The following is a 14720-nucleotide window of genomic DNA, read 5'->3' as shown; positions in this document are numbered from 1 at the left end:
AAATAATGCACAACGTAAATACTGTTAATTTGTGTTTTTCTAAGTCAGTATATGACCCTCAGGGATCCATTTCTGTCTGAGTTTGATACCACAGCTTTGGGTGCCCCTGAGCTTCAGTTTGTCAAGATGCTGATATAGTTTGCTGTTTATCTTCACCAGAAGAATATAGTTGCTAAAAAGTCGGGCCTCCATATCCAAGAGAAGTTTGGGCTCAGTTCAAAGCACTGCCTCTTGTGTCAAAGGCTGTCTGTCTGTCTTGCTCTCTTCCTCTTCAGTTCTGGGTCTGGCTCATTGTCCATACATAGTGTCAAGTCAAAGTTTAAGTACTGCTGGACCACACATCTCTGATAGAGTCTGAACAGTAGGCACTCTTCATCCATTGGCTTTTTCCACTGTGGATAGTTGCACAAATCTCTTATGTGATCTCACATCTTATTGGTCCAGGGCTTAATATAATTAACGGTCTTAGCCTGTCCACAAGCAACATCAGCAAGAGCCAAGGTGTCAGTACAGAGGCTGCCTGCTGCTACAACATTCCCAGGTACAGCTCAAACCAGATTTAAATGTAATTGAAAAATATTTAGCAAAATAAAAAAAAATACAGTAAAACAGATAACATTACATTTAAAAAATGTCAATTTGTGCCTGCTCCCACTTCCGTTTGAGTTGGATGCTGTTGGCTAGGCCTTGGTATCCTGATGAGATGTCCGTTTCCTTTCTTTGTGTAGGTACTATATACATGTGTCGTATTCTTATGACAATAATACTTATGTTTCTTTTTTTGATTATCACCCAAATGCTTTCCACCATGCTTCTGCCTCCTTCCCCATTCCAGATTTCCTCACATTAGTTTCTTCTTTTAAAATTAATTTTTTTTTATTTTTAGGCAATTGGGGTTAAGTGGCTTGCCCAGAGTCACACAACTAGTAAGTGTCAAGTGTTTGGTCTGAGGTCGGATTTGAACTCAGATCCTCCTGACTTCAGGGCCAGTGCTCTATCCATTGCGCCACCTAGCTGCCTGTCTCACATTAGTTTCTTAATAGATGATGCTTTTCCACTCTTTTCATTCTGGCCCTATTGAGTAAAATATACTCTTTTAGAACTTTTTAGAATCTTTTAGAACCATTTCCAGCTGTGAGCCTCATTCCCCCGAGGCTTGGTAATACCTGCAAGGTCAAATTTGCTTATGTTAGAATATCTAGTTAATCTTTTTTTGTTACCTGTACCTTGTATATTTCTGTATATTGATCATGGAAACCATTGGCTTTTATTACTGACTCTTTTTCCAAACATGTTCCTCCTTCAACCCTCCTTGTGGCAAAGAATAAAAAAGGAAGAGGGGGAGCAAAGACCTCAGCAAAACTAACAAGCATCTCCCCAACATCTGACAGCCACGCAGTGTTCTCACCCCTTCAGAGAAGGGAGGGAGGTGTATTTTCTCATTTTGTTTGGGGCTAAGCTTGGTAATGATAATTACACAGCGTTCAGTTTGGAGTTTTTTGTTTGTTTTTACCATTTACATTGTTATATTTATTGTTTTCTTGGCTCTGCTCACTTAATTCTGCCTCGGTTCATATACATCTTCCCCTGATTGTCAAAATTCTTTATGTTCATTTATTATAGGCATCATTATTATAGAATATTCTTTTATGTTGATATACCACAATTTGTTTGGTCTTACTCCAATCAATGAACATCTACTTTATTTCCATTTCTTATAGATTGTTTCTGTATAATTGCATTGTTAAAAATTGTTACTTTTGATTTTCAAGTAAACAAATATGTTACATGAAGTTTAACTTTTCATTTTAGGCAACCTTGAAGATGCTGTTGGATCATCTGAAATTAGTGGCTTCTTATCATGAAGTAAATAAGATGACCTGTCAGAATTTAGCAGTGTGTTTTGGGCCTGTACTGCTGAGTCAGAGGCAAGAGACTTCGCCTCATAACCACAGAGTCTTTACTGATTCCAAAGAACTTGCAAGTGCTCTGGATTTCAAAAAACACATCGAGGTTCTTCATTACTTACTCCAGCTGTGGCCAGGTAATATGTTTATTGAAAATTCTTAATAACATGGTGAGAAGTTACTGAACTGTAAAATATGCCAGTTTTATTTTTAAATCTCTCTGGTCTTTCCAGCTCCCAAATTCTATGATTCTGTGGTATTCCTCAGTGTGCTTTGCACAGAGGCCCTCAGTCAATACCTGCTAATTGAGATTTGATTGGGACACAAATGTTAATGCAGGATGCAAAAACAGGCTGTTTATTCAGCTGGGCTGGCTCATTATGTTTCATTCAATGCCTTCTTGTGGTGTGGAGACGATACTGACTTCTTAAAGGTTTTTGCTGAGTTGGAAAGTCCAGTGAGGATGTAATAGGATATAATAGGAGAGTTAGAGAATCTGAGTTTGAATTCAACCCCTGTCACTTACTTTTGAAGAATTGATGTATGGGTTGTCAGGCAGGATGTGTTAAAGTGCAGAGAAATCCTTGATATAGGACTTAAAAATAAAATGAAAAATTTTAAAAATACATTTTGAGTTGGTAAAGTGAATCACTGTTTATTAATAGAAATTTTTTATCAACTGTTTTTGTAGTCACCATTTTTTAACCTTTTAAAGTGGAATTTATTGTTTAAATTTTGAATTAAATTGCTTTAGACTGAGTTATTCTTACAGATCTTAATAGATGCACAATTTAAACTTGAAAGAACTTTTGTGTTTAGAAATCCCAAACTTTCTAATGCAAATTTACACAAAGCACTTGCGGGGAATCAAGGCAAATGAGGGCAAATTAGGAGAATAAAAGAGAATGAGAATAGAGATTAGAAGAAATCAAGTGTTAGATCTTTATCCAGGTCATTCCCAGTAACTGTGGGTGTTGTCCAGGGCTTTTTACGGGGTCATTTTTATTCTCAGTGTATAAACCACTTAGTTTGATAACCTCTTCCGCTCCCATGGTTTCACTTACCATCTTTCTACAGATGATTCCAAAATCTGTGTATCCAGTCCTAATCACCTTCTTCAGCTGTAGTTCCATATCATTAACTGCCTTTCAGACATCACAAACTGGATGTCAGGCTAGCTGATCTCAAACTTTGCATATCCAAAATAAAACTCATTGTTCTTTCCCCTAAATCCTGTCCTCTTCTTAATTTCTTTATTATTGTTGAGGGCACCACCTTCCTTCCTGTCACTGAGGCTTACAATCTTAGCGACCTCCATCTCCACTCACAGCCCCACCCACCCTGGGGGCAGGCTTTCTTCCCTCCCATTTGGACTAAGCCTGTGGACTTCTGGTTGGGTTCTGCCCGAAGTGTTTCCCCACTCTACTCCATCTCCCACTAAGTTACTCAAGTCTAACCTCGCTGCCCCTCTTGCTCAGTATTCTCCAGGATCACTTATAAAATGCTCTGTGTGTTTAAAGCCCTTCACAATGGCCCCTTCCCAGCCTTCTTATACTGTACTCCTCTCCTCGGACTCTTTGATCACATGACACTCGTTTTATTCTATGCTTTTTCACTCACTGACCCCATCGCTGGCATTCTCCGTCCCTACACGCTTCTGCCTCCTGGCTTCCCTGGCTGCCTTCAGAATTCATCTCCCATCTCATCTGTTTCTTGGCTTGTTTCTCTCCTCCTTCACCCCTGAGAGTGCCTTCTCTCTGAGATCACCTTGCATCTAGTCTTTGTACATCTTGTATGCACTTAGTTATTTACATGTTGTCTCTCCTGCCCTGAGGCTGTGAGCTCCTTGAGGTCAGGGCCTGCATCTTTACTTTTCTTTGCATTCTCAGTCTGTAGCCCAGTGTTTGTGCCTGGCGCCATGGTAAGTATTTTGTTAAATGCTTGTTGACTGACTGAAGTGTCATAGGATCATGGTTTCTATGAAAGAAACCTTGGAGGCCATCTTGTTTAGTCTTTTTATTTTACAAATAACAACACTGAGGCCCAAAAAATTGTATTGAGAGATTTTTTTCCCAAGATTGTACAGTCATGAGATGGCAGAGCCAGGATTCAAGCCTGGTCTCTGGACTTCAGATTGGAAGCACTTTTCATCAAGTCCCACATTGTCTGTTCTTTATTGTTGTAATGCTTTCCTTCCCTCTCTGCCCTCCACCCCCTTTGAAATCCTATCCTTTAGAGCCCAGATCAGCTGTCAGCAGCCCTCCTTTACCCTCTCCTCTAAGGTGAGGATGATAATCTTTCTTTTCTCAGACTTTATATTTCACTTTGCACTTCTGTGATGCACTGATTTTGTGTTATATTCCCCTTCAAGATGGTTAATTCAGTAAAAGCAAGGACTGTTTCTTATTTAAATTTCATACATCCTGGTGGCTTAGCACAGTGCTCTTCACAGGAAAAGTGCTGAAGAAGTCTCTGTTGATTAGATTAAATCCATGACAGTATCATAGAGAGAGTTGGTCAGCACTGGGTTAGCTACTGAGCCAACGCAAATTAGTTCAATAAATGCAGGATTTCTTCTACATTTGCAGTATGGGCCTTGGTTCTGGATCCATAATTTGATTATCTTGGATGTGCATTTTGTTTTGCTTTAGAGAGATTTTCCTGCTTAGAAATGAAGAGGGAAAAATTTAAATTTCATTTATCACTGCCCATTGTGGGTCAAGAAAATAATATAGAATCTTAGAATTGGAAGGGAGTTCAGAGGTTCTTTCATCCAGTGGCCTACTTGATGAATAAATCCATACTACAGCGTTTCTGACCAGCTGTCATTAAACCTTTTCTTGAACCATTCCAGTGAGGGGAAACTCACAATGTCTAGAGGAGGGGAAGCATTACAGATATTTCAGTCAAATCTGATTTTTAGGAAGCTCCTCCAAATATTTAACTTCTAATCATTGGTTCTAGTTCTACTCTCTGGTTCTACTGTACACAAAGAAGTGACTTGAAAAGCCATTCAGTGATTTGAAGATACTTACCGTATAGTTCCTAAGTCTTATTTAGGTTAAACAATTTGCCTTGGTTTTGTTGCATTAGAAACATTTTAAACTTTACCTTTCTGATTTTGATTAATTTTCAGTGAGAGGCAGATTTGGGGCATTTTATCATTTGTCTTCTCTCATTTTCCTCCTCTCTAAATGAAATGCTAAGAACCTATTGTGCTGAAGTAGAACATTTGAATGTAAATACTATATAAAAGGCAAGAAATGTTAAACTCACATTTCTCAAAATTAACTGCTGTATTTTGAACTTTTTTCAGCAGCCTTTAAATGTGCAGTATGGATAATTTAACACTCCTAACACCAAAGCTTTTCATGTGTGCTTAAATTAGAGAATTTTTTCTTGTATCAAATAGGGATTGCTGTTGAATAATATAAAATCTATAGCAACAAATGTAAGAAATCTGTGAAATTGATACTCTGAGGTTAATATTGCTCTTAAGAAACATTTTAACTTTACAATATCGAACATGAAATAGATTATTCTTCTAGATTTTTTCATATGTAAGAGTACATAAGTAGGCTATTTGTACAGGGCATATAGTAAAGCCTTAATTAGTACCATCAAACAAAAATGAACATAGAAGTTACAGCTGGAAATTAGAGAGAGTAGAGCCACGGGGAAGAGTTTCAGGCAACAAAAATATTTGTGGTTGATTGGATCATCAACCAGAAGATAGGAGCATTAATGGAGTGGTGTGGTTATATGTCAGCACGTCAATGATATTTAGCTAGAGAGACAGCATGGTGTTGTGAATGTAGAGCTGACCTCAGGGCCGAGAAGACTGACTTCAAGCCTTGCCTCTGACCTGTGCTTGCTGGCTGTGTCACAGGACACGTCACTTGACCTTTCATGGCTGAGAGAGGCCAAGCAGGTCCAGATCTGCATCAGGAGAGGGAGTCCCTTGATGGGAACTCCCTTCACCAACAGAATGCAAGTCCAGTCTGTGTCCTAATTAAAATGGATTCATGGTAATCACTAATGTAGCTAAGTTTGGAAGTTAAAAACAAACTTATTTTCAATCATTAAATACTTCCACAGTCTGCTAAGCAAATAGAAAAATTATCAGTGTGTTCTCTCAAAACAGTTCTTTCTGCATTTCACTGTAAGTCTGGAAACTTGAACCAAAGGCATGTTTATGTAGCCCTTCAATTTCCTTATTTTGCACAACTACAAACAAGTGGTCATTGTTCATTTCGAGAGTGTAAAGTTGGTGTGTTATCATTAACTCACGGCCTCTTCATCGTAATGGAGTATAGTGTAAACAGAAAGACCTTTGTTGAAGTAAAATAAAATAAGCAGAAAGTGAATGTTATTATGGACAGCCTTTACCTTGACAACATTTTTAAATGTCATGACTTTCCATACTGAAAAATCACGTGGAAATGTTTTAGTTCATTGTGCCTTAAATGGCAGACAAGGAATGCCTCGGTTACAATTTCATGCAGTGTTATGGGATATTATTTGAGAGTGTTAGATATTTAGCAAGAATGAGAAAATAAAATATCTGTACTGTTTACAGGCAATAAAGGAAGACAATTAGTAGCTTATGCTGTATAATCAGAATCAGGTAACAAATGATTGAGTGTGATTTAAGTGCATTTTGCCAAAGAATTGGGATTTGGGCTGCTTTAGTAAAGTTAATTATGACCCAGCTCCTGGTAGAAGTGCACACAATCTGGGCCAGAAGCTCTCAGAGGTGATTTCAGATGCCTTTGGCTGGTTCAGATGTTTGCCTGAAGAAGGAGCTTTTTTCTTTCTTCCTTTTTTTTTTGGACACCAATATGCCATGCCTGCTTTCTGCCGCAGCATTAGTGTAGAAGAAGCTTCTAGATTACCTGCTTCTGGAACTGTAACTAGATAATAATTGACTCACAAGTAAGCTAATCAACACTTGAAGTGCTTGCTTCATTTTAAGGAGGCATCTTCATCCAGCATGGACCTGCACCACTGGCTTTTACCCCTAATCTTGGTGACATCTGATGAGGACAGAAAAATAATAGTGGAATGTTTTCCTCCTGTGTTTTGCATGTTTTAATGCATGCTTGTAGTTTAGTCTTAAATGGCTAATCTTTTAGCTCTATTTGTTTTTAGAGTCCCCATTGGATTACTGTCGCTAAAAGTAAATGTATTGTTTGTTCTAGTGCAACGTTTAAATGTCAAAGAATCAAGAGACGCTTTGTTCCCAGAGCAGAAATCTCTGAATTGTTTGAGAAGGAAGAAGCAGCGACCACAGATGTTGAACCTGAGTGGCACTGAAGAGTCAGGAGTGCTTAGGCCACGGCAAGCCCGATTAGACAGCCCCTTGAGTAATCGCTATGCAGGAGACTGGAGCAGTTGTGGAGAAAACTACTTTATTAACCTGAAAGAAAATGTGACCGAAGTGGATTATGATGACGTTCCCTCAGAAGATACTGAAAGTGGGGAAGACTGCAGTAAAGCTGATGGCCCTGATAGAGTAGTGGAACAGCCAAAGCCCAGCTCCAAAGAGTGTACATTTCAAACGTACTTGGCAATGCAGACAATAGATTCTTCAGTGGATCGAAAAGTGAATCTCAAAGATTTACAAGAAAGTATTGATATTTTAATTGGAAACCTAGAGCGTGAGCTCAACAAGAACAAGCTCAATATAAGTGTTTGATTGTCAGGGATAATGTGTGCGATGTCCCTGGGACTCCTCTCCCCTTCCCTCCTCCTCCTGACGACGACGACGTTTGCTCCATTTTAATGCCTTCTCTTAAGTCCTGCTTAAATCATGCGGTACGTCTATCTAGACATTCTGTTCATCAGCAGAAGTTCCCCTCTGCTCATTACAGAGTTATTCTGGGCTCAAAAGATAACCTAAGCTTTTGGTGAATAAATTAGTAATATTTCTTATCAGATATTATGGACATTGATGAGAAGAATGCACTTATTCATAAATGTTATCTGAGATTAGCCCCCTATGGCTTTGTGCTTTGTGGAAGTAGCGCTCCATTTTCCTGAAGCATTACAACTGAAACAGACATTCCTTTTGGAGGAGAAGAGCATTTCAACTGCTTAGCCAGTGTGTTTTCAGCAAGAATTGATCTAGATTGATTCACCTTTGGGTCACATTTCATTTGCAATGCAAAGGCTGCTATGATAAAAAATCTTTTATAAATAGAAGTTAAATTGTATAAATATTAATGTATTCCTGTATTAACATTTTCAATAATTATTTAAATGTGCAAAAGTGAAATATTTTTCTAACCCAGAAAGTTTGTGTATATTTATATAAGTACATATATGTATAGTTATTTGGCAGGGGGTGCCAAATAGTCAGTTGTGTCATAAAACATATATGTCATGAGGCCAAAATTAGAATTTACTCCAAAATATACTGTTTTTCAGGAGATTTATAAAGTGTAGATTGAAAGAGGAATTTGTGTAGAAACTTGTGCCAAAAATGACACAGAATGATAATTATCATTCGTGACCTACCTAAATAGATATTTATGTCCAGCATCTCATTTAGAGATCAGCCATGGCACGATAAAGATATTTTCTGATTGAATTGTAAGTAGCTTACATTTGAAATTTCTTGGTTATATAAAGAATTTTTTGGGCAGTTGGATTTCAGCTTTGGCCTTTTTTTCCTTCAATTCTTTCATCTTGATGTTGAGAATCCAAGAATTGCCCATAATTAATCCTAAGAACTATGACAACCTTGCTGAGAAATGCTTATCAGTTCTGTGCATTTAAAAAAATTCAGCTTGGTGTTTTAAGTTATTTATTTACATTAGTTCATGTGCACACTGACAACATTACCCCTTTATTCCTGAAGGAATCTCTTACATCCTATGCTTTATTAATTTCATTAACTTATTTTGGCTTTATGAATCCAGAAAACAGTTACTACAATGATTACAATTATATTTTGAAATGTAAATGTAGTTTGAAACCTTTTATCCAGTAAATCAAAGTGTATTTTTTTAAACTTTTGTACTTAGAGATTATGTAATTTTAAAATTAGAGGCAAATAAAATTTGAATTGCCAGTGAGTCTTCAAAGCCTTAAAACCATTAAAAAATTCTCTATGTTTTCTACGTTGAAACAATTGGTCACATGTTCTTATGAGATGTACCTTGGTAATCATAAACCTTGCTTCTTATTTGGGAGTCATAGAGTTTTTAATATCAGATAAACTGGGCTATTTTTGTAACCAAGTCATCATTTTTAACACATTATCAAGAAATTCCTGATTGTGTTGTCTGCATATGTTAAATAAACATTCAAGGAAATATTCTATTAAATGCTCTACAAAAAAGATTCTGACCTCTTTATTTTTGTTTACAGTACATAATTTGAATTAAGCTTTTTCAGAACTGTGAAACTTCACCATTTTCAAAAATTACAAAATACATTTTACAGTTGGCAGTTTAAATGTTTTATCTTGTGTTAATGTATTATTAGAGTTTTTAAAAATTTCAAAATACTTTAAAATTTTTCCCTGGAAAATTATTTGAATGAATTTTAAGTGTTATGTTTTTTAAATAAGTGGAGCTCATTGGAAAAGTCTGTGACCTCTACATGTCATTCATTTATCCAGTATTGTCAGGGAATGAAGTAAATTAGAAAATCCATGTAAATAAGTTTACTTTGAATAATGCCAAAACTTGTATTTGAAGTATTTTGGATGGAAAATTTTCTAAAACTGATGACCTGTCTTTTATAATAAAAAGAAGTTAAACACAGTCAATTAAAATTTATTAAATGCCTACTATGTGCCAGGCACTGTGCTAAGCACTGGGAATACAAAAAGAGACAAAAGACAGTCCCTGTCCTCATTGAGCTTGCAATGTAATGAGAGAGATGGTATGCAAAAAAAAAATGCAAACAATTTACAGAATAAATAGAAAACAGTTAAGAGAAGGCAGGCACTTGAACTAAAAGGGATTGGGAAAGGCTTCCTGTAGAAGATGGGATTTTAGTTGAAACTTAGGGAAGCTGGACAAGGCATATTGCCTTCAATAGGTGGCATTGAGAGAGAACATTGCAGGCATGGGGGACAGCCAGATAAAATGCCCAGAGCCAAGAGATGGAGAGTCATTTTCATAGAACAGCGAAGAAACCTGTGTCACTGAATCAAAGAGTACGCAGTCAGCGAGAAAGTTATGAGAAGATTGCAAAGGTGGGAGGGGACTAGGTTGTGAAGGGCTTTGAATGCCAAACTGAGCATTTTGTATTTGATCATGGAGGCAATAGGAAGCTGGTGTAGTTTAATGAATAGAGTGACATGATCAGATGCATGCTTTAGGAAAATCACTTTAGTGACTGACCTTAGGATGGATTTGAGTGGGGAGAGACTTGAGGTGGGCAGACCCACCAGCAGCTGTTGTGTTAATCCAGACATGAGGACATGAAGGCCTGCACCAGACTGGGGGCAGTGTCAGAAGAGAGAAGGGGATTTTGAAGATGTTGCAAACTGACAGATCGTGGCAACAGATTGGATATGAGGAGGAGTCAGAGACAGTGAGAAGCTGAGGATGACTCCTATTGTGAGCCTGAGAGATTGGGAGGATGGTGTTGCCCTTTATAGTAATAAGGAAGGTAGGAGGTGAGGAGGGTTTAGGGGGAAGGATGATGAGTTCCGGTTTGAACATGTTGAGATTAAGATGTCTACTGGACATCCAGTTCTAGATATCTAAAAGGTCGGTGAAGATGAGAGATTTGAGGTCAGCAGAGAGCATAGGTAGATTTGAGAATCATCAGTGTGGAGATGGTAATTAAATCCATGGAAGCTGATGAGATCACCAAGTGAGGTGGTACAGAGGGAGAAGAGAAGAGGGCCCAAGACAGAACCCCTGAGGTTACAGTTGGAGGGCATGATCTGCATAAGGATCCAGCAAAGGAGGAACAGCCAGGTGCTTGGAAGTAGCCATCAGATAGATAGGAGGAGAGCCAGGAGAAAGTGGTGTTCTGAAAATGCAGAGAGGTCAAGGAGATTGAGGATTGAAAAAAGGCCATTGGAATCGGCAATGAAGAGATCATGTGTAACTTTGGAGAAAACCTTTTTGGTGGAATGATAAGGTCAGAAGCCAGATTGTAAGAAGGTTAGAAAGAGAATGAAAGAAGAGAAAGTGGAACCACCCATTAGAAGAGTTTGGCTACAAAGAACAGAAGAGATAGAAGACAGTATCTAGAAGGGATAGAAGGATTTTTTTTCAGGACAGGGGAGATAGGCATGTTTGTAGACAGTAGGGCATGAGCCAGGACATAGGGAGAAATTGAAAATGAATGAATGGGGATGAGAGAGGGGGCAATCTGTTGGAGGAGACAGGATGGAATGGGATCACTTGAACAAGTAGAGGGATTACTGTTAGTAATGTGAGACAAGGGTGGAGGAGGAGAGAGCTGTGGAAGGCGTCTTAGTGATAGGAGATGAGGAAGAGGGAGCTCATGGTGATTGGCCTCATTTTTTCCTATAAAATATGAGGCAGGGTTCTCAGTTGAGAGAGTGAAGAGAGGGGAAGCCATTTGATGTTTGAGGAGGAATGGAAAGATTTGGAAGAGCTGCTGGGGGGAGTGGGATAGTGAATCGATAAGGGAGGTATAGGATAGATTGCCTAGCAGTAGTGAGGCTCCCCCTTAAGGTTATATATAAAAATTTGTAGTGGACCCAGTCAGAATGGTTGTGTGATTACCACATAATAAACAATTGTTGCTTCTAATTTTTCTCTTGCTCACCTAGCAACCTCTTACAATCTGGCTTCTTATTACAACTGAAATTTTTCTCCATAAAATCAGTGAACGGGTTTTTTTCTCTGTCCTCATCCTTCTTGACCCATCTTTTGCATTTGATCCCCTCCTCTCCTGGGTACCTTCTCCTTTCTGGAATTTTGTGATATTGCATTCTCTTGCTTCTCTTACTTGTCTAATCATTCCTTGTCACTGTCTTTTACTTGATTATCATCTGTATCTTTTCCCTTTACTGTTGTTATTTTACCCCAAGGTTCTGTCTTGGGTGCTCTTTTTCTCTCTTCTCTCTGTAATGTATCACTTGGTGACTTTCATCAGTTCCCATGGTTTCAATACCAGACTTGTCTGTTGAGCACTAATCTCTCTCCTGAGCTCTAGCCCCCACATCACAAACTGCCTGATAGATATTAGAACTGAATATCCCGTAGGCTCAACACACCTAAAATGGAACTCATCTTTCCCTCCATACCTTTCTGCACTGCGTCTTTTCAGCCACCCAGTTATGCAGCCTTGGTTTTTGTCCTTGACTTTTCACTCTTAACCCTTTATATGTGATCATTTGCCAAATCTTGCCTTTTCTGCCTCCACAACATCTCACCCTCATCCCCTTCTCTGTACTCAATACAGCCTCCTCCTTAGATTGGAACATTATTACCTCTTATCTGGACTATCAAAATAGCAATAGTCTTTTAGTCTAATTAATCTCCCTGCCTAAAGTGTCTACGCTATGTATTGCATGCTCTGCACAGTTCCAGAGTGATTTTTCCTGAAGTGCAAGTCTGAGCACGTCACATCTCCTCTCAGTAATGCCCAGTGGCTTCCTATTACCTTTAGGATCAAATATAATTTACTCTGCTTAGTGTTTAAAGCCCCTTGCAACCTGGCCCTATCTTATCTGTCCAGCCTTACTGCCATTGCATTCTCTTCTTGAGCTCAACTGTACAATCAAACGGCTGTCCTCACTCTTCCTCATACATGGCACTCCATCTTCCTTCCCTTTGTCTTTTCATTGGCTGTCCCCTCTGCCTGGAGGGCACCCCCTCCTCACCATCCCCTCTTAGAATTGCTAGTCTTCTTCAAGATTCAGTTCAAGCACCATCTTGATCCTTGCTTCTTTGTCCTTCCACCTCAAAATCATCTGTATCTTGTATGTGTGGTCCTTTGTGTATATGCATGTAGTCTCCCTGATTAAATGTAAGTTCCTTGAGAGCAGGGACTATTTGATTTCTCCTTTGTGACTAGTATAGTGCTTGGTATACAGTAAATGCTTCATCTATGTATGCATTGGTGACTGATTATCTAAACTTTGCATCTCCCCTGGAGCCTAGTAAATAACTGGTACTTAATAAATGCTGAGTGTATAGATTAATTTTCTTAAGGACAGGGTCACTGTTATGAACATTTATTGTTATGATTATTGTAGATGGTTGCATCTCAGCTTGAGACACTGGCACAGAACTGCCCAGCAGGGCATGCCCTCATCAGAGAAGGCACTGTGCTCTATGAGCAAAGCGGAATTGAAGTGGCTGAAAAGAAACATGAGATGTACAAATTTAGAGAATCCTCCTCAGATGTTCATGTGGACTATTTGTGGCTGACCTATGGTAGAACATTCCAAGCTTGTATTGGTCTAATCAGCCACATTCAGACACGGAAACTTGACTCTAGCAAGTGATGTCATTTTGAAATGAAGGACAAGCAGATAGGTTATTGAGGTTTGAAAGGCAGATTGACATCATACCAAATAGCACCATATTGCAATGCTTTATGAGTTTTTGCTTGTGCTTTTTGTAATTTCACTTCCTATTCCCACATTTCCAACTTACTACTTCTTGCTGGTTTTTGTTTGTTTGTTTGTTTATTTGTTTTTGCTTTGGGTTTTTTTTGGGGGGGTGAGGCACTTGAGGTTAAATGACTTGCCCAGAGTCACACAGTTGGTAAGTATTATGTGTCTGAGGCTGGATGTAAACTCAGGTCCTCCTGACTCCAAGTCCAGAGCTCTATCCACTGCGCCATCTAGCTGCCCCCTTGCTGCTTTTTGTGTACTTAGTTAACATCCTTTCATTAGTTTGCCACTTGTAATGTGCTGGAAAGTTGGATAACCACGCTTGTTAAAGTTGTGTATAAAATAAGAAAAACATATAGGCTGTGATTAAGAACTTTAGAAGAATCCTCTGAGAGTAAAGTTCATGAGCTCTAAGACATCAATCATTCCACTCAACAAGAGTTGATTAAGAGATGACTACGTGCCTTGCATTGTGCTGAGCACCTAGGATACAAAGAAAGAACAAAACTTCAGCCCACAAGGAGCCAACAGTCTATGACCTGGTGACATCTGCTTTGATCTTTCCCCACCTTTTTGTTCTTGACTGTGTTGCCATTGCTAATAAGTGGAACCTGGATGAATGTGTTTATTGTAATAAAGTCTTTAAAATGTTTAATGTGTATTGAAATACTTTATAGTCCTTCTTAGGTTTGAGTACTTATCCTGAAATGCCCAAGTAATTGGATACATTTCCAACTGGAGACACAAAAACAGGAGGAAGACTTAATGTGGAACCTTTTTCAAGAGACATTTCAATAAATAACCTAACTGCCCTTTTCACAAATTTCACAAAATTCTAGAGGAAGAGTATGTATGGCACTGAATTTGGTGAGGCTATGAATTCTGTAGCCTAAAAAAGTTCTTCTCACATTATTATCTAGAGAGGTGGTTGAATGTTTATCATTGGTCAGTTTTCATGTATCAAATAGTATTACTTCAGTTTTTTTGGTAAAAATGAAGTAAATAGAGAGTCCATTTAAACATGAAGTCCTCATTTAGATCTACTCTTGCTGCTCTGAAGTTTTCATTCTAACCAAGAATGTTATTTGCCTTGCATAATTTTCATTTGGAGTTTAGAAGTCACTAATGAAGTTTACAGTTGGTTAATATTAAGGTGCTAGGAAGCACACCTAATTAACTCACTCTAGGACTTGATGATCCAATCATTCCTTTTGTTTTATGACATAAGGTTTGCTGTACAAATGTTGCCA

At 38.4% G+C, this 14720-nt stretch overlaps 1 protein-coding gene across 1 annotated transcript in view; it reads left to right on the top strand.

Annotated features, from left to right (window-relative positions):
- SYDE2 (synapse defective Rho GTPase homolog 2) overlaps positions 1-14125 on the top strand; it is a 98103-nt gene extending 83978 nt beyond the window's left edge. The window contains 2 exon segments of the mRNA XM_020988734.2: positions 1813-2044; positions 7109-14125. Of these exon segments, the coding sequence (XP_020844393.1) occupies positions 1813-2044; positions 7109-7605 (729 nt within the window). The 3' untranslated portion in view covers positions 7606-14125.
- Positions 14126-14720: the final 595 nt, after the last annotated feature.

Source organism: Phascolarctos cinereus, unplaced genomic scaffold (assembly GCF_003287225.1).
Source record: "Phascolarctos cinereus isolate Bilbo 61053 unplaced genomic scaffold, phaCin_HiC Scaffold_5;HRSCAF=322, whole genome shotgun sequence".
Classification (NCBI taxonomy): Eukaryota; Metazoa; Chordata; class Mammalia; order Diprotodontia; family Phascolarctidae; genus Phascolarctos; species Phascolarctos cinereus.
This window is presented reverse-complemented; position numbering and strand designations above follow the sequence as displayed.